Here is a 19,995-nt window from a genome sequence, read left to right on the forward strand (position 1 = left end):
CCATGAAAAAATATTTCTTTTTATCGTGAATATCGATAAGATTGACTCGTCTCACAGATAAAGATTCGTGAGACCGTCTCACAAGAGACCTACTCAATGGACTTTGGGTGGTCAAAAAACTTATTAATGAGTATTATTATTATTATTATTATTATCATTAATTATTCACCAAATTCATAAGAAATGACACATTTGTCAACCTCCAAATACCAACTTTTACTGTTGCAAGAAGGCGGAAATCTCCGGCTCTCTCTCTCTCTATACATTTTATAGAGACATTCCATTATGCTCTCATCATTCAGCCGATCGGGTACACTTAAACCAGCTCATTTCGTTGGCATTTGGATTTCTTCAAGTGTTGGAGACAAGAACCGAGAGCACATTCAAGGAAATGGACGGAGAATCGGTGCTTGATTTATTGAACAAAACCGGGGTCGGAGGAGGTGTTGAGGATGTGTATTGCGAGGATAGGGCGTCGGAGGATCAGCTTGTCACCCCATTGACTGTCACGGTAGCCAGGTCATCACATTCTTCAAAATTCTTGAATTATCAATGTCAGTCTTGATTTATATCAATATCCCATCACGTGATGCTTTTAATCCATTCCAAGCCAAGGCAAGAATTATTCCTTGGGTGCATATTATGTATCATGTATGTCAGGCTGGATATTTCATCATCATATCTGTTTTTCTATTAAATGGTCTTCTTCCCTTCAGTTGCTTATCTGAATTATGTCACATGTATCTTCAGTGGAACTACATTATTGCGCGATCCACATCACAACAAAGGGATTGCTTTCACTGAAAAGGAAAGAGAGTCACATTACCTGACAGGTCTTTTGCCTGCAGCACTGTTTTCTCAAGAGCTTCAGGTAATGTCTTGTGATTATTATCTCATTTTAGTCATCACACTTTTCTCCTGGTTTGCTTGTAATTACTTTTCCCTATTTGGGTGATCAGGAGAAGCGGTTGATGAAGAATCTACGTGATTGTAAAGTTCCATTGCAGCGATATATGGCCATGATGGATCTCCAGGTGCGAAACAGTAATCCATTAATGCATACATTCTATTTAAGTTAAAACCGAGCGTTTGGACATGGAAAATGAATAGAATAGAATCGTAACGTGACGAATCATTTTAAAATCCTATTAGAATTGGGAAAGATATCTGATCTTTTATTCAAAAAAAAATCTGAAAGATGTGTGTGATTTCATTTCCTAAACATGCAGGAGAGAAATGAAAAGCTGTTTTACAAGCTTCTTATTGATCATGTTGAAGAACTTCTACCCGTTGTCTATACTCCAACAGTCGGTGAGGCCTGCCAGAAGTATGGTAGCATATTCAGGCGTCCCCAGGGTCTCTTATCAGCTTAAAAGAAAAGTACTACCTTGTGCGCTTTCTTTTCAGTTAATGTTACCCCATAGAGAACTTTTCTCTGTGATTTATTTTGATAACTCGATGATCCAACTTCTCCAGGGGGAAGATTCTTGAAGTGTTGAAAAACTGGCCAAAAAAGTCGATTCAAGTTATTGTTGTAACTGATGGAGAGCGTATTTTAGGACTTGGAGATCTTGGCTGCCAGGTGACATAAAATATTCTTATACTTTCTTAGAAGCTGAAGCATATACTTCCTGTGGAATTACAAAAAGAAAATGTTCGAAATTGTTGCAGGGTATGGGAATTCCGGTAGGAAAGCTAGCTCTGTATATTGCAATTGGAGGAGTCTGTCCCTCAGTAGTAAGCGCAACTCTCACTTTTAGCTCAAGCTTTAATAGAATAGCTTAATAAATCTGCTATTTTTTAGCTCAAGCTTTATATAGTTATCTTGCTCTGATAATTTCGTGTGCTCCCCTGACAATGTCTGCCTATTACCATTGATGTTGGCACAAATAACAAGAAATTGCTGGAAGATGAATTCTACATTGGTCCGAGGAAAAATAGAGCTACCGGTCAGGTCTAAATAATTCCTTTTATCATGTAAAAATTTCTGTTTGGAAAATAAGAATACATAATTTTACATTTTTAAGTTTTCGTTTTTCGCATGTTTAAGGTAATGATATATCTTCCAATTTGCTTTCAGGAGTACGCAGACCTCCTAGATGAGTTCATGTCAGCAATCAAGCAAAATTATGGTGAGAAGGTCTTGATACAGGTGGGGCATGATCTTTTGCCACATTTCAATTATCGATATTCGGGTTCTTATTTGGTCCAAATTTTCATAATTTTGTCAGTTCGAAGATTTTGCAAACCATAATGCCTTTGAGCTACTTGCCAAATACCGAACGACTCATCTCGTGTTTAATGATGATGTCCAGGTAAAAGTGATCTTCTGATGTTTCTGTTTGATTTTAAATGTTACCCTCTTTGTCAAGAATATACAATAATTTAGTTATGGCATCTCAGGGTACAGCTTCTGCAGTTCTTGCGAGGCTTGTCGCAGCTCTGAAACTTGTTGGTGGAACTTTAGCTGATCATACTTTCTTATTCCAAGGAGCTGGAGAGGTTGCTATGTAATCAAGCAAGCAATCTTTGAATTCAAAGCCACCTAAATTTGAATTCAAAGAACACCATTTTTGAATTATAAACACATGTGTTGATTAGTAAAATATTATGAGGTAAGCCATGATGTTTTAATTTTGTTTTCTTCCCTAAACTTCACCTATAAATACCCATCCATTCTTCATCTTATTCATTGTTGATATCACTTATGATGTTCCGCTACGATGTTACCTCATTTATTTCCCTGATATCCCAACAACTGGTATCAGAGCTAGATTCTCAAATACTATAGAAAGTCCTCGTATGCTCTGTGATTGCAGCTTAGTCTGAACTTCCACATCAGAAAAGGTTTTCTAGACAGTATTAGGGAAGTGGTTCTTTTGTGTTCAGGCTTTGACGATTAATTCGTTGGTAGAACTCACAAAAGATGGAGGTACACACAAGCAAGATGATTAGTCTTAATGGCTCTAATTATCAACTTTGGAAAAGTAAGATGAAAGATCTTTTATTCGTCACCAAGATGCACCTACCGGTGTTCAACGAGTCTAAACCAGATGATAAATCAGATGCCGAATGGAACTTCGAGCACGAGCAAGTCTGTGGGTACATCCGACAATTTGTCGTTGACAACGTGTACAATCATATTTGTAACAAGACACATGCTCGTACACTTTGGACGAAGTTGGAGACACTATATGCCTCCAAAAGTGGCAACAACAAATTATTCTATTTGAGCAAGCTTGTCCAGGTTCGATACAAAAAAGAACTCTGGTCGCAGGTCATCTGAACGAGATTCAAGGATTCGTGGAGCAGTTATCAAGTATGAGCATAAAACTTGATGACGAGGTCATATCTCTGATTGTGTTAGCTTCATTGCCAGAGTCTTGGGAGACTCTAAAAGTATCACTCACGAACACAGCACCAGGAGGAGTCGTGAGTATGGACTTCATCAAGAGTGGCATCTTGAATGAAGAGATGAGGCGGAGATCTCAAGGTTCCTCTGCCTCACAGTCAGATTTTTTGGCTGCTGAGTCAAGGGGTAGAAGCAAGATCAAGAAAAACACAAATCAGAAGCCAAGAAGAAGCAAGTCCTCGGGGAGATATGCCAACGTAAAGTGTTATCGCTGTGGAGAAAACGAACATATTAAAAAATACTGCGGAAAACCGAAAGACAAACATGAAACCGATGATGAGCAAACAAACGTCATTGATGAATTCAATGTTGTTCACGAGCTAGAGCAGGAGTCCGTAAATTTGGCAACTCAAGTAACTAGTTGGGTGATCGATAGTGGAGCAACAGTCCACGTCACATCTCGAAAAGAATGCTTTACATCCTACACACAAGGGGACTTTGGTGTGGTGAAGATGGGGAATAACGACTTATCCAGAGTCGTGGGAAAAGGAGATGTGAGCTTGACTACCGTGGATGGCTCTACACTGATCCTGAAAGACGTCAGGCATGTGCCCGAGATGCTCCTGAGTCTGATATCGGTCGAAAGACTCGATGAAGAAGGTTTCTGTACAACCTTCCGCAATGGGGTATGTAAGATTTCAAGAGGATCACTTGTGGTGGCAAAGCGATTAAAGATGTCAAAGCTATATGTAGTTCAGGAAAATCATTCTGAAGGAGTGAACTACGCAGGTGAAGAAAACTCAACAGAGTTGTGGCACCGACGTCTTGGTCACATAAGTGAAAAGAATCTTACACGCCTTGTGAGCAAGCAAGTTCTACCCGGTATAAAGCAGGTTCATATGAAACAATGCACAAACTGCTTAGCCGGAAAACAAAATAGAATATCATTCAAAAGTTCACCTCCTAGCAGAGCCGATAAAATTCTAGATCTGGTGCACTCAGATCTATGTGGTCCGACGCCATTGTCGCTCGGAGGAGCGAGGTACTGGGTAACTTTTATCGATGATCATTCTCGGAAAATTTGGGTGTGGACACTCAAAACCAAGGACCAAGTTGCGGAAACGTTCAACAATTTTCTAAACTTGGTTGAACAGAAAACATGCATTAAACTCAAATGTATTTGAACAGATAATGGAGGAGAATACATTGGAACCTTTGATGAGATATGCAAAAAGAACGGAATCATACATCAAACAACACCACCAAAGACACCACAACTCAATGGATTAACTGAGAGGATGAATAGAACTTCGGCAGAAAGAGTCAGAAGCATGCTCTCACATGCAAAGTTGACAAAAGAATTTTGGGGTGAGGCCGTGGTTGCTGCTGCATATATATTGAATCGCTCACCTTGTGTTCCTCTCAATTATGATGTCCCGGAGCAGGTGTGGCAAGGCAAAGAAGTTTCCTATAATCATTTGCGGGTATTTGGCTGTGTTGCTTATGTTCATATACCAAAGGATGAAAGACAGAAGTTGGATGTCAAAACAAGAAAGTGCATATTTATAGGCTATGGCGAGGATCAACTTGGTTACAAGTTTTATAATACAGATCTCAAAAAGCCTATAAGAAGTCATGATGCCATATTTCAGGAGAATGAATTCTTGGAGACTGCGGAAAAGGAGAATTCTGGATCTGAACATGATCTGGAGTGGTGGCCTTCAACGGTAAATCCACAACCGGTTGAAAATGAAGAATTGCAGAACGATCATGAGGATGATGATATCCGTGTTCACAGTGAACCACCAGCAGAAAGTTCTCGTGATACAATGACCACATGTTCTGGAAGAGAAGTGCGACCCTCAACCAGATATTCCACCAATGAATATATCATGCTAACTGACGGGGGAGAACCAGAGAGCTTCGAGGAAGCTATTACCGGTGAACACAAGGATAAGTGGATGGAGGCTATGCAAGAAGAAATGCAATCATTGCATGATAATGAGACGTTTGAGTTGGTGAAGTTGCCGAAAGGCAAGAAAGCTTTGAATAATAAGTGGGTGTTCAGATTGAAGCACGAAGAACACAGTAGTCAACCAAGATTCAAAGCTAGGATTGTCGTCAAAGGTTTCGGACAGAAACATGGGGTCGACTTTGATGAAATATTTTCACCTGTGGTGAAGATGACATCCATCCGGATTGTGCTAGGGTTAGCAGCAGAGTTCGATCTGGAGGTGGAACAAATGGATGTCAAGACCGCATTCCTTCATGGGGATTTGGAGGAAGAAATCTACATGGAGCAACCAGAGGGCTTTGCAGAGAAGGGGAAAGAGGATCTCATGTGCAGATTAAAGAAGAGTTTGTACGGTCTCAAACAAACACCAAGACAGTGGTACAAAAAGTTTGAATCAGTGATAACTCAACAGGGATTCAAGAAAACCACTGCAGACCATTGTGTGTTTGTCAAATATACCTCTGATGATGATTTGATGGTGCTTCTGCTCTATGTGATGACGTGTTGATTGTTGGCAAAGATGCTTCTGAAATCAAAGGCCTAAAAAAGCAACTAAGCAAGACTTTTTCTATGAAATACTTGGGGCCAACAAAAAGAATTATTGGCATGGAAATTCATCGAGACAGGTATGCCAAGAAGACCTGGTTGTCGCAGGAAAAGTATATTGAAAAGGTACTTCAGAGATTCAACATGGACCAGGCCAAAGCAGTTGGATGTCCTCTTGCTAACCACTTCAAGTTGAACTCAAAACAGAGTAGAGGATGAGGAAGAAGAAATGAAAGGTGTTCCATATGCTTCAGCTGTTGGAAGTCTGATGTATGCCATGGTATGTACTCGGACGGATTTAGCTCATTCAGTAGGTGTAGTGAGTAGATTCCTTTCAAAACCGGGAAAGGAACATTGGGCTGCAGTAAAATGGATATTCAGATATCTACGGGGAACCTCTAAACATAGATTGAGTTTTGAGGGATCCAAACTTGAGCTTGTAGGCTACACAGATGCAGATATGGCAGGAGATGTTGACTCCCGAAAATCTACATCAGGATACCTGATTACATTTGCAGGGGAAGCTGTGTCATGGCAGTCGAAGTTGCAAAAGTGTGTAGCATTATCAACCACTGAAGCGGAGTTCATTGCAGCAACTGAGGCATGCAAGGAAATGTTATGGATGAAAGGGTTTTTGGATGAATTAAGTTTTGTGCAAGATCAATACAAATTGTTCTGTGACAGTCAGAGTGCAATTCATCTTGGAAAGAATCCTTCAATGCATTCAAGATCAAAGCATATTGATGTTCACTATCATTGGATACGAGATGTATTGGATAAGAAATTGTTAAAGCTTGAAAAGATTCACACTGATGAAAATGGATCTTATATGATGACCAAGACATTGCCGAAATGGAAGTTGGAATACTATAGAGCTGTTGCAGGTTTAATCGAATTCACAAAATGGGCTTGAGGGGGAGAATTGCTATGTAATCAAGCAAGCAATCTTTTAATTCAAAACCACCTAAATTTGAATTCAAAGAACACCATTTTTGAATTATAAACACATGTGTTGATTAGTCAAAAATTATGAGGTAAGCCATGTTGTTTTAATTTTGTTTTCTTCCCTAAACTTCACCTATAAATACCAATCCATTCTTCATTTCATAAACACACCAAAACACAAAATCCTCTCATCTACAATCATAAGTGTGGAAGTGAGACATATGATTTAATGTGAGATTTCTTAAGGAGTGTTTATCCTTGGAAGGAATAGGATTAGTGGAGAGAAAGTGAGTGTTAAAATCAGAGTGTTCTGAGTGAAATACTTTGTATTCTCAATTCTCTTGTCTTCTTTGTCATTAATATATGAAGTGATCTCCTTGAGAGTTTTAGAGTGGACGTAGCCCAATCTTGGGGTGAACCACTATAAATACTGGTGTTCATCTTATTCATTGTTGATATCACTTATGATGTTCCGCTGCGATGTTACCTCGTTTATTTCTCTGATATCCCAACAGAGGTTACATTTACTTTATTCTTGAATTCCCATTCCCCCTGCTTGATTATATAATTTATATATATTTTCTACATCCTATGTTTTGTGAATTCTCTTACAATATTTGCATGAATGGGCTACCTAGAAAATTTGAAATAAACTTTGAATATGGTACAATTTATCCTTTGATCTAACTTCTATTTTTGGCTTCTTAAAGGCTGGGACAGGTATAGCTGAACTTATCACCCTTGAGATATCCAAAAGGGTATGGTTTATTTTTTGTCCTCGCTGTTGAATAATGTGCATGCTAAATTATGCTTCTTGATTTTTCGACTCATGGCTGCAGACAAATGCTCCAGTCGAAGAGACGAGGAAGAAAATCTGGCTTGTGGACTCTAAGGTACAAAATGATCGTCTTTAAGACATCATCCCTTTTGTTTTCTTATTACGTACCACATAAATTTGTTTACTATCATTAAACTTTATATTTTCGACAACAGGGATTAGTTGTTAGTTCGCGTCTCGAGTCCCTTCAGCATTTCAAGAAACCATGGGCTCATGATCATGAACCAGTTAAAGAACTTTTGGATGCAGTTAAAGTGGGAAGACCGTGTCTTGAATTGAGCCCTTTGTATCGCTAAGATCTCCATGATAATTATTTTGCTCGATATCTAATGTATCTACTAATTCAGGCAATAAAACCAACAGTTCTGATTGGAACTTCGGGTGTTGGAAGAACGTTTACAAAGGAAGTCATAGAGACCATGGCTTCTTTAAATGAGGTTACTTTTTATTTTTTAATCTTAGTCTATTTTTTTTATATAGAAACCTCTGATTCTTGCTCTCTCAAACCCAACTGCACAATCAGAGTGTACTGCTGAAGAAGCTTATGCTTGGAGTGAGGTAAATGGATCTTTTTTCCTTGAAATTCTATAAACTAGGGGTGTAAAAGAGCCAAGCTGTTCTTGCGATCTCAAAAACATAAAATTCGTGTTCGAATGCCCATTGAGCTACTCAAACTCGATCTGTAGTTATTTGTTTATTTTCTACTTTATTTTAAGATGATTAAATTATTACTTCTTTCATAAATAAAGAAATTAAAAATAAAAAATGTGAGTAAACTGAATATCTGAATGACCTTGGCTCTCAATAGATTGCTTGTTTGAGTCACCTCAAGTAGTCAAACTCAAGAATACTACTTCTCAAGCCCGCCTCAACTCCAATGCACTCATGCCAAAACCTTGGCAAGTTTTCATAGTACAATATCACTTGCAGCGACGTGCCATCTTCGCCAGTGGATGTCCGTTTGATCCGGTGGAGTACAATGGGAAAGTATTCGTGCCTGGTCAGGTTTATATCCACATAAAGAAGCACTATTTTTTATTGCTTCATTCTCTATTCTAACACCAGCACTTATCTTCATAGGCAAATAATGCTTATAAATTTCCTGGATTCGGTTTGGGTTTGATCATGTCTGGTACAGTGTATGTACATGATGATCTGCTCTTGGTAGCCTGTGAGTATTCACAGAGCCTTTAAAATGCATTATAATTCTACAATTTATAGGGACGACTTCCAATTCTATTGTAACTTTTCGCTGCAGCGGAAACTTTGGCAGCTCAAGTGACAGAAGAGAACTATGCCAAGGGACTGATATATCCACCATTCACAAATATTAGAAAGATTTCTGCCCACATTGCAGCTGAAGTTGCGGCAAAGGCATATGAACTTGGTAAGTTCTCACGGACAAATTCATAAGATTTTATCATAGTCGATGAATTATTTAGAATGAATTTAAATGGTTTCCTTTTCCGTTTCGAGTGCTACTGACATTGCTAACAATAAGTTACATTAGCTTGATATAATTTCTTCTGACCATGCGGGTTGGGCTTCCAGGCTCCCACGCCCCAAGGATCTTGTCAAGTACGCCGAGAGTTCTATGCATACTCTGGTGTATCGTAGCTATCGCTTACCGAACTACATAATCAACACGTGGTTTGATGTTACAAATGTTTTCACTTTGTCTTGGAATGTTCTCTCTTTTCTTCTTTTATTGGATTTAAGGTTGTACTTGTTTCTTCGAGATTTTTGCCACTTTATTGTTTAGGTTTTATTTCTTTGTACGTTTGTCAAGCAATATTGTTTGCAACGAAATCAGGGTTCTTGAATTTGTCGATGGAAGATGCTGTACGAGATTTCGGAATTTGAAATTCACCCGTTTGGGCAAATGGCAAATTATGGTCTGCCCCATAATTTTTGTTCTCCTTTCTATTTCGGTTTTCTTGCTTTCCTTGAGATGCTAGAGAGTACTACGAATCATAATGACATCAAGCATCACGAGTCCAAATAAATCAAGATGAAGCAATAACGCTCACGATTTGTATAATTAATTCAATGAATTTCTTTTTTTTTAAAAGAAAAAGATGCGTTTTGCTCCTCTAATTTTCAATATTTAGTCTTTTTTTAAATGGTGTGTTTATCCCGCGATAAACGGCATCCCTTATCCAAATTTCTGAACCTGCAAGAGATAAAAAAAAAAAGAGAACTTTCACAAAATACTAAAACCTGGAGGTGGCTTAGTTACAGATTCTGATTATTTGATTCTATATTTGCAAAACATCCCAAGCAACTTTAACAACAGCCGTCAATTTTTTTTTTTATCAAAGCTCTCTTTTTTCCACAGACTAACAACAAACAATCTACATGAAAAACCAGCGAACCAAAGTCCTCAAAAGATAGTTAACATTGTTTTAGTTCGTATCATCCAAAATCTGCGAGCTTCTTATTCCCCAAAATGACCGTGGCCTCATTTTCTTCCTCGTGGCTGAAAAGTGCCAACCCATGTGAGTTCCACATGTGGTGCATTCAGCCATCGACCATGCATACCTGCATCAATACGTGCCCAAAATATCAAACTCACATCATTTGACAGATGAAGAACAAACCAAGATTCAGAATGTATAAAGTATTTAATTGTGCCCGTCGTGACATTGATACCAAGGGAAACAGTAACACGTTGGAAAACAAAGCAATAAGCTTCTTTTATTCAAGATTTTCTTCTTGTCAACTCTTACTGGCTAAATCTTAAACAGATTGCCTGTTAAATTTTGGTGAAATCAAGTCACAAATACGATATATGCTAGAAACAGGTCATACAAAGGTAGTTTGGCATGTAGTGGTTCTCACAACTCATCAAGGACCAGGCAGTAACGCCAACATTGAACAATAAAATATTATTGCCATAAATAAACGACTGAGTGTATATCTGATTTGCGGTGCCTCATTACAAAATATATTGGCTCAGATGGCAATGACATACCATGCCAGTATAAGCAAATTTAGACCAGGATCTTTAATTAGGAGACATAGGAAGCCATCGAAAGAAGAGAATATACCCGGGAAACCAGCTGAACTCTTTCACTGGAGGCCCTGCAACTCCTACTCCATTTGTTTTGAAGAGAGTCATTACCTCGTGCACAAAACCATGTGGATTAGCATAGGCACTAAGAGGCCCATCACTAGACATGATTAACATATCACTTCGCCTTCCAATCAACGTCTATGAAAGAAACAAGGTAAGCAAAATGTGATCATCAATTCAACAAAGACACAAAGGTACACGAATACTATAACATATACATTCATCCATGGTAACACATTCATATTTAAATGTTTATAGAGATTGTAATATGATGCACAGTTCCTTGACCTGTTACAAAAATATTTAGTAACAAACAACTTTAGAAAGTGGACACCTATTTATGAGTTATATCCCAAGAGGACATAGAAGCATCCAATGAACGAAAAAAATGGGAGCACGAGGCATATATGAATAATCTGTAATGACATGCTACATTACCTGGCAAAATTTGCACTGAATTTTATCAAAACTTTCAAGTAACTTAATTTCCCTTCGCAATCTATAAGAAGTACCATCAATTTCCAAAAGCTCTTGCCTCTTAGATTCAGATATTGGAATTTTACTAGCAATGTGAAATGAAAGAAGATCTGGTTTCATTACAAGCCCCTCCATGCTTGGTGATTTAACAACTTGTTTCCACCTATCTGCAACATTACATATATTGAATCACTTACAAGTTTTCAGTTCATGCACCTTCATTTTGTAAAAGCAATTTGTGCCAAATTAAAAAAGAAAACATAAACTAAGGTCATGTGAACTTAAAGGACATTTAAAATAAAGGATAAAACATGAGATGTTGCCGAACTTGCAAAAGTTCCATACTTCATTTCCTATACTTAATGAAGTGATGCATAATATAAACTAGTAGTTAGACATCTGGGTTTGACATCCTGTATACCCAAGCAATCAGTATAGAAGTCTCTGCTTAACAAGGGATACAAATAGATAAAATAGATAATAAGGTGTTTGAATTAGAGGTTTTTCTTTCAGAAAAAACAAAGAAAAATAGACGTATTAAAACTATGAAGCGTATTATGGGCATTATACATTTCGTATACCAAAAAGTTAACGTAAGGTGGTCTCAATTAACGTATAGTGCAGATGTTGATATTCTCTCAAACATGCAAAGGAAAGTCCCCTTACCAGCTGCCTTTCTAGCAAGAGAATAAGAATCGAACATGTTGTAAACCCAACTGGGCCAAAATGCTCCAGGAACATTCCGAAGCAGGGCTACGGAGCGCTTGTCCCATTTTGCCCTGTAGTGATGTTGCACACCTGAGAAGGTCCTTTTTCCAACATTAGAACTAGCATGTAAGTTCTGTTTGTTGTGTTCTGAATGAATCGACCTCAAATAGATATTCAATCCTGACAATTCAGGATGAAATTCTGAATGCTGGACAAAGTTCTCCTCATCACTGCTCATTGACTCATCATTTACATTAGGGCAACAAGAGGCTAGAGCAGATTGGTGCAAACTTTTTTCTGCTGATGAAAGTTCACTTTCAAAACTCCCCTCTGACATTGCATCAGAATCTTTTCCCTCCTCACAGCTGCGGTGATTAAGCTGAGAATCCTTTAAAGATGGTGTGCTCCAGATACTACTAGTTTGCAAGTTTCTCAATGGAGCCAGCTTGCCAACGACTTCCTGTGGTGTTCTTAGTGGCAGATCTTCCCTAATTATCTGAACCTCTCCACATGGCTATTTCAAAGCAGTTAGACAATGATAAAATGAACTGTACAAAAACATGAACTCTAGCTTGAAAATTTAAAAGAACTTACTGCTCCCTCTGCATCAATCAAGCGGCGCTTCAGACGAAAACGCTGCTGGCCGCGGGCAACCACGTTTACTGAACCGTCTTCCAGCCGCCGATGTTGCCGAATCTGCGATAAGTTGTAAGGAACTGAATTATTCTAGAACTAAATGTTCTATATAAAATTTAAAGTTGACGAAAGGAGTTAATTGTTCATTTGTAGTAGAACTCAACAGAGATTTCTCAACTTACAGAAACCTGACTCCTTAAGATTACCCTCATAAAACGAATTTTTTTGAAGTAACATACTCAAGTGATTCCAGGTAACAAGGGGCCATAGTCTATACCCTTTGTTTCTGATGTAGGCATTGAGAACACTGTGAGCATGAACAAACAGAGGCGCATGATCCAATATGTGTATTCTAGGAGGAAGGTAGGGAAGCCACGTGGGGGAGGGGTTGAGGTACAAAAGAGTGGGGAGAAGAGAGAGGGCAATCATATTTTCTGTTATGTTCCTTCCGATAGATGTTAGTTGGATCTAGTCTTGTCAGCTGCTAAAATCCCTTATCGGGAAGAGTATAAGAAAAAATGGATGGAAGAAAAGGAGAGGCGGGAGGACAAAAAAGATGAATGAAGGAGAGGGCGACCACATCGGCCATTGTCCGGTGGTCGGCAGTGTCGTACAAATGGTATGTTGTGATAAAAAAAATTATGTTTAGTAGAGTTGTACATATGGTATGTTGTCTATAAAATTTGTATGCTTAAAAGAAATTCCAATAATCATGAAATAAGTAATAACAAACAATATACTATGCAATAAGTCATTCATATTATGGCTGCATCTCCTGATAATATTAGATTACATTTTTTATTTTAACGCTTGATACTACAAAAATGCATTGGCAGTAGCATAATGAATCTGGTCCAGAAAAGAGCAAGAGAATCTTGGACATTAAAAGCAGAAAAATCAACTATTTCCTGCAGCGAAAATACCCAGCTGTTAAAGGAATTCTGCTAACCTCAGCAGTTGTGCCAGTAGTTGAAAATCTTATCCTGTCACTATTTGAATCTCGATAAACGCGAACCTGAAATATATCGCCAATATCAATACAACACAAGAAAAAAACAGCTAAAATAAAGTAATGACACATGAAAAGGAAGTAAAATGGGTAGGAATTAGGAAAGATTCACATACCACACCAATAGTATAAGGAGCATCAGCTTGTCTCATTGCTCGTTCAACTCCAGTTATAAAATTAGGAAATATCACTCGAAGAGGAAGTGTCGCCTCAGGGAATAAAACAATACCTGCAAGAAGTTGAAAACAAGAGATACAGAAGCTAAAAAAAAAATAGATCCGATGTCCATCTTTGATCCTACCTTATGCAACATCCCTTGTGATAATCTCATTAATTTTAATGGCATTTATAACAAGAACATAAATAAATATCGACTTCGATTGAATGGAGGACATCATCCATGATAAATGATATAGAAAGACATTATCGATGCAAATGGATAAAAAAATTGTGCAAACACTAAAATTTTCTTGGATGCTTGAACCAAAACAGAAGAAAATTCAAGTTGACTTACAAAATAAGAAAATGTTAGTGGTGATGTCATTCAACCTCAACGTTTTTAGGTAAGTACCTTCTAGATAGAACAGCGGAAGCGTCAGCACAGCGCCACCATCCAAAAATGCCATTCTGTTATGAGTGTCATCAACCTCTGATACACATGCACAAAACAATCGAATCTCATGTTTGATTGAAACATATGTAGGGGAAAAAAGATAATTCACACGAAGATGCCTACCACCAAGGTATGAATGCAATGCAACTAAGGAGGTGTCATAAGTGTTGGATGCAGCAGCACCACGGTGACTACAAACCCGAGATAAAATGATCAAATTAACAGAAAATAAAATGGACAAAATATAATAATACACGTAGCATTTCCCAGTACACGGAGTGTCAATAAACTTTGAAAATTTTCGAGATAATTCCAAACATGTAACAGAATTACTAATGAATATCCTACATTCTGACTGGTCCATCTCTCTAATTTGTAATTCACATAGCAATTAAATAGGCACAAGCACAAAAAGGCAACACGAACTATCGGCGAACCAAAGTATCCCATGCGCTTGCATGCGTGCAAAAAGAAACAGCAAACCTACACAATCTGTCGGGATCACCATTACATCTAGCATCACATGTTAAGCAAATTCTTAGAGGATAAAATCAATAATGAACCAGCGATCGAACTCACAATCTATGTAATTGCATCCAAAAGCCCTAAATCAAATCAAACGTGATAGAAAGGCATTCATATAATGCAAGCCACACGTCAATTTCCAGAAACCAAACACTAAAAAGTAAAACAGTACGTACACAAACGTGAAAATTAAAACTGTGAAAGAAAAAAAATTCTGGAAAATGAATCTGAAAATGAACTAGACATTTACATATCCTCGTCAGACAAATCCTCATTGTCGACTTCCTCGATTTCCAACTCCTCCGATTCCAGCTCGCGAATTTGCTCAATTTGTAACCTCTCACTCTCTGGTATCAAATCTTCCTCCATCGATCAATTATCCGAAATTGCACGATTTTTCAATTGATTTCCAACATGTATCACAGCAGGAAAAGCATTCGGGAGAGATTTAGCGCCGAAAAGGGATGGGTTTCCGCCCGGTTCGTTTGCGTGTCAAATATTTGGCAGCAGAAAGCAAACGTGTCTAATTTAATTAATTAACTATTTATTATTTTTTCAATTAAATTGTTTTTAATTAATTTAAATTTAATATCGTTCCAAAAATATTTGGCCGCCCAAGTCCGTTTAGTAAAGGAAGTCTCACAATTGAAATGGCACAAAGCTTTGCGCCATGAATTGGTCCACTATTACATATTCCAGATCGTGCAAGAACACGGCGCTTAATTTGGAGTGAAGAGTTAGGACCATGGATGTCATTCGGATCGGGTTGAAATAAAAGTATTACAAAAATATTTTCAGCCGGACCTGACTGGAACCCGAAAACTCTATACATGAACCCGAACCAACTTGACCAACCCGAAACATTAATTAATTTTCTAAACTATTATAATTTAAAAACATAATAACAAAACTTTAACTCAAATATGATAATTATGTTTCATCAGTTTAAATACAAAATTTGACAGTCTAATAATAATTGTCTAAACTATTAATTAATCAACAAAAGAAAAGAAAACCTGGAAACATCACGATAAAAATATATCATATCAATATAAAATAAAAAATTCTTTGAGTATCATGGAGTAATTTTCAAGTTCCAAGCTCCACTTCACTATTTTTTTGCACCTTTTTTATGCGTCAAACTTTGAAACAACAAAAAATAAATAAAAAATTAAAATTTGAAAGCTAAAAAACCTTAATTTTTTTGGGTTTACATTTATAAAGTACTTGAATAAACATGGTAAAAGATCATTGTGACATGTACTTGTTTAGAGATTATAATTTTTTATTTTATATGATTTTTTAGAGTTACAGTTTTCTAATATGTAATCTCTTTCTTTGTAACGTTGGCTAGAAATTGAGTGGTTAAAAAAATTTGCAATCAACAGTTTTTTGTTTATATTTATAAATTACTAGAATAAAACATGATAAAAAATCATTGTGATATGTCATTTTTTTAGAGTTTATTTTTTTATACTCTCTTTAATCTACTTGTACCTATTAACTAGAAATTATATGTTTAAATTAAGAACATGTCTCTTCTAAGAGCTTTTCACTGATCTTTATTCCTGATACTGGTCAACTCTGCTCATATTTAAAATAAAAAATAATACTTTTAACATAAAAAATAATATTTTCTCTTATGTGAACAAAATAAGATATATGTTTCATAAAATTGATCCGTGAAACTGTCTCATATGATCTTTTGTGTTAAATTATACATTAAGAAATGTATCAACTATATCATGTGTTTTGATTTTCGATATTTAATTTGTTTTTTATTTTTTTAAAATTTTTATGTTTATGTTTATAAATTACTTTAGCAAAATATGGTCAAAAAAATTATTGTGATATATATATTTTTAAAAAAATTAAAATTTTAAATCTTTTTATATGTGACTATTTGCTAGAATTTATATGTTTAGATAAAAGTTTTTTGCAACCAACATGAAGGAACGAGTGTGCTAGTATCTTTGAAGGCATTTCGAACACTATATTCTCCAATGAGCTACAATAGCTCGTGTTCTAAGAATGTTAACACCGATGAATTAAATCGAGTTTGGTTTAAAACCAAGCGGAAGAAACTCGAAGTAATCCTTCGTGAAGAAGACTGTTATATTAGAAAATATTTTAACTCATGTAAACTGAATAACTGAAAATGGATATATTAGTTTTTGCATTCATCAGTTCAGTTATGGTGACAACTGAAGTGACAGATACTCTAACTGATCCAAACAGTTTGAAAACAGCAGTTAATCAGTTAAATACACAAGATGTGTTCATGGATATTCGGAGACTTCAACTGCTCCTACGTCACCTCTTCTACCTCCACGAGTAGGATCCACTAAAAGACTTTGATTTATACAACTACTTGTACAAACACACTCAGCTAGGACTTACACTACTGCCTAAATTGAACTCCTAGCTACGACTGAAGGCAGCACCTTCCAGCCAACACTTCTTTAATGTTTATGTGTCAAAGACTACATACACAAGTTTAATGTCTTTATGCAAGACTGTATTTGAGTGGTGGTGAGAGTGTTTGTGTGTGAGAACTGAACAAGGATGTTCTCACACACTGAGGGAGATAAGCTTCTAAACTAAGCTGATATGTCTTTGGTATCCCTCTGGGCTGATTGCTTCTTGAAAGCTGATGAGCAAATAAGCGTGCCTTGTTCTTTTACTACACTCTCTTTGGTATTTGCATTGTAGCTCACTCTATCTTCACTGATCTTCATCTTCTATTTATAGGCGTGAAGTTAGATCGTACAGTGAGACTCATTTATTGTATCCGTTGCATTTTGAATTCGTTTCTTGGACTTTGTGTCTCGACTTTTCGACTGCCCTTCTGAAACGTTTGTCTTTAATTTTCTGATGCAACGTCCATTATTGACCTTTGACTGGACAATTACTTTGTACCTTTGGGTATAGCAGGAATCCACAAGAAATAGCTTGTCTTGATCTAAAACTGAAAGATTCTTACTGATGCTTCGAACTAGTCAGCTGAACTGATCTTCAGTTGGGATGGTGAAATCAATTGACTCGTCAGTTGAACTGATTTCACTCTCTCTTAGTTGTACTGATCAGCTGGGTTTCTTCATCAGTTGAACACTCCTTCGGCTGGCCAGGTTTCTGAGGTTCTCTTGCTGAACCACCTATCAACTGGACAATCAGCCGGACTGCTCAATTGACGTAACAGTTAGACTGATTCAGTTTGTTCAATCAGTTGAGTCTTCAGTTTGCGATGTAAACAGCTCGTGACTGATCCTAGCTTCTGCACACTAAAGTAGATTATTAGTAACACAAAATAACAAGATTGCAAACTTGAAAAGTTACAATACAACATTTGTTGTGGTTTATATTTATAAATTACTTGAATAAAACAAGTTAAATGATCATTGTGATTAGAGTCGTCAATTTATGTTGAGTATGTCGGTTTGGCCCACACTGCCAAAAAATTTAAGTGAGTTGCGTTGAAATTTTTCTATTCATTTAAAATGTGCCTAAACGAGCTCGCGCGAGTTTATATTGAATATATATATATATATATATATTTAATATTATTGATTTTCAATCATAAATTCGTTAAGATACATAACAAATCTTATAGCATCATATATAAAATTTCAATTTATAAATAAAATAAATCAAACATATACGAAATATACAATATTTCATTACAAATACAATCAAGTAATTTATTGTAATTGAGTTTTATTCTACAAAAATTCTTGCCAAACTCAGTGGTTGCTGATTTAACAGATTTAACATTTCTTAAATCAGCAAATTAAAGAACATGTCAATCAAACTAATTGAGTAACCACATATTCTTGAATTTTCTGATTAATTTTTTTCTTGATAATTTATTTCATTTAGTATTTTAAATCATAAGACATCGTTTCTAGAACTAAAGACATGAAAAAAATTTCAAAAAAAATGTTCATAAGGACTAAATCACTAACTCATAAAATAAAACAATTATTAACATACTATATTGAAATCATTCTAATTAATTAAGCACATATGCTGAAAATTTTCTAATTAATTAACAAAAATTATTTTATAATAATCATATTTAATATTTTTGAACTAACACCATTTATTTATTAAGATATTCATCACAATTATTTATTAATATGTTAATCTTTAAATCTAAATTATGATGTATATTTTTTGTAAAAGTTCTTAAATGATGATTCAATACATTTATTTGGCACTTCAATATTAATATTTGAAAATGTATTAATTTTATATGTTTATTGTATGTGTGCAAAACTTCTAATCTTGACTATAAAAATTCAATAAAAATTATAAAAATGAATTAGTTAAGACATAAAAAAATTACACAATTAAACAAAAGACCGAAAATAAAACTAAATAATTGCCTATTACCTAAAAATTACTAATATCGACTTATAAAGATTGAAGTTGGTAAGAGTGGATACTATTATTTACTAAAAAAAGTCAAAAACTAATGTTTGAAAGAGCTACACTGCAAAGTTAGTGAAGTACAAAATGAATGGCGAAGTGAGTTAATAGAAATAATATAATAAGGGCTAAAATGAATGAAACACATATATATAAGTATATCACTTGGTATAATTAATTGACTCACCTTATTTTATCACTGCACAAAGTGAAAATTCATACACTTTAGTGTTTACATTTTCTCAATTTTTTATTTAATTCTATCATCTCTTGGTTTTTAAATATATATCAAAATTTTTCTAAGCACGAATATTATATGTGATCCATTGAACCAAATTATTAGTATACTTTGTACATAACAATAAATAAATTAATACATTTGAAGATAGAAAAAGTAATGTGTTGGGGATCGATATTGAGTTTAGAGGAGGGGTGAATAAAATCGTTCCTTTATTGGACATTTTTGCAAAGGATACTAGAATCCTGTTAGAGATTGTAACTTATCTTGTTTGAATAAATATTCAGCAGATCACAATAATAAGTGCGGAAACGATATGATGATATGAGGGTGAAAACAATAAAACAGTAGGCAATAGACAGTGGTTGGTTCTGGAAGTTTGAAGATGAAATCTTCTACGTCTCCCCTTCTTCTGTTTCCAGAAGGTATCACTAAAAGATTTTGGTTTTTACAGTACAACTTTTGTACACACCCACTGCAGTAGAACTTACCCTTAGCCTACTGAAACTCTTAGCTTAACAACACTGTAAAGTGAATATAACAGAGTTCTGGAAAAGACTCTTTCCCAGATTCAACAAGACGTATAAAAC

The 19,995-nt window shown here is 35.9% G+C and overlaps 1 protein-coding gene and 1 pseudogene across 2 annotated transcripts; one reads left to right on the top strand and one right to left on the bottom strand.

Annotated features, from left to right (window-relative positions):
• The first annotated feature begins 302 nt into the window (after window positions 1-302).
• LOC142526562 (NADP-dependent malic enzyme-like) lies at window positions 303-9,589 on the top strand (annotated as a pseudogene).
• Window positions 9,590-9,882: 293 nt separating this feature from the next.
• LOC142526933 (uncharacterized) lies at window positions 9,883-15,262 on the bottom strand. Of its 2 annotated transcripts, XM_075631608.1 has the most exons (10): window positions 14,990-15,262; window positions 14,338-14,405; window positions 14,173-14,250; window positions 13,718-13,830; window positions 13,542-13,607; window positions 12,551-12,652; window positions 11,915-12,470; window positions 11,210-11,415; window positions 10,746-10,909; window positions 9,883-10,236 (listed from the first exon to the last, which is right to left on the bottom strand). In XM_075631608.1, exons 1-10 carry the CDS (start codon window positions 15,106-15,108, stop codon window positions 10,101-10,103), a joined length of 1,608 nt encoding a protein of 535 aa, XP_075487723.1. In that variant the 5' UTR covers window positions 15,109-15,262; the 3' UTR covers window positions 9,883-10,100. The 2 variants fall into 2 exon arrangements, with proteins under 2 accessions (XP_075487723.1, XP_075487724.1); XM_075631609.1 differs by lacking the exon at window positions 14,338-14,405 and having other exon boundaries at window positions 14,990-15,253.
• Window positions 15,263-19,995: the final 4,733 nt, after the last annotated feature.

The sequence above is a fragment of the Primulina tabacum genome, chromosome 15, assembly GCF_025594145.1.
Source record: "Primulina tabacum isolate GXHZ01 chromosome 15, ASM2559414v2, whole genome shotgun sequence".
NCBI classification, from domain to species: Eukaryota; Viridiplantae; Streptophyta; class Magnoliopsida; order Lamiales; family Gesneriaceae; genus Primulina; species Primulina tabacum.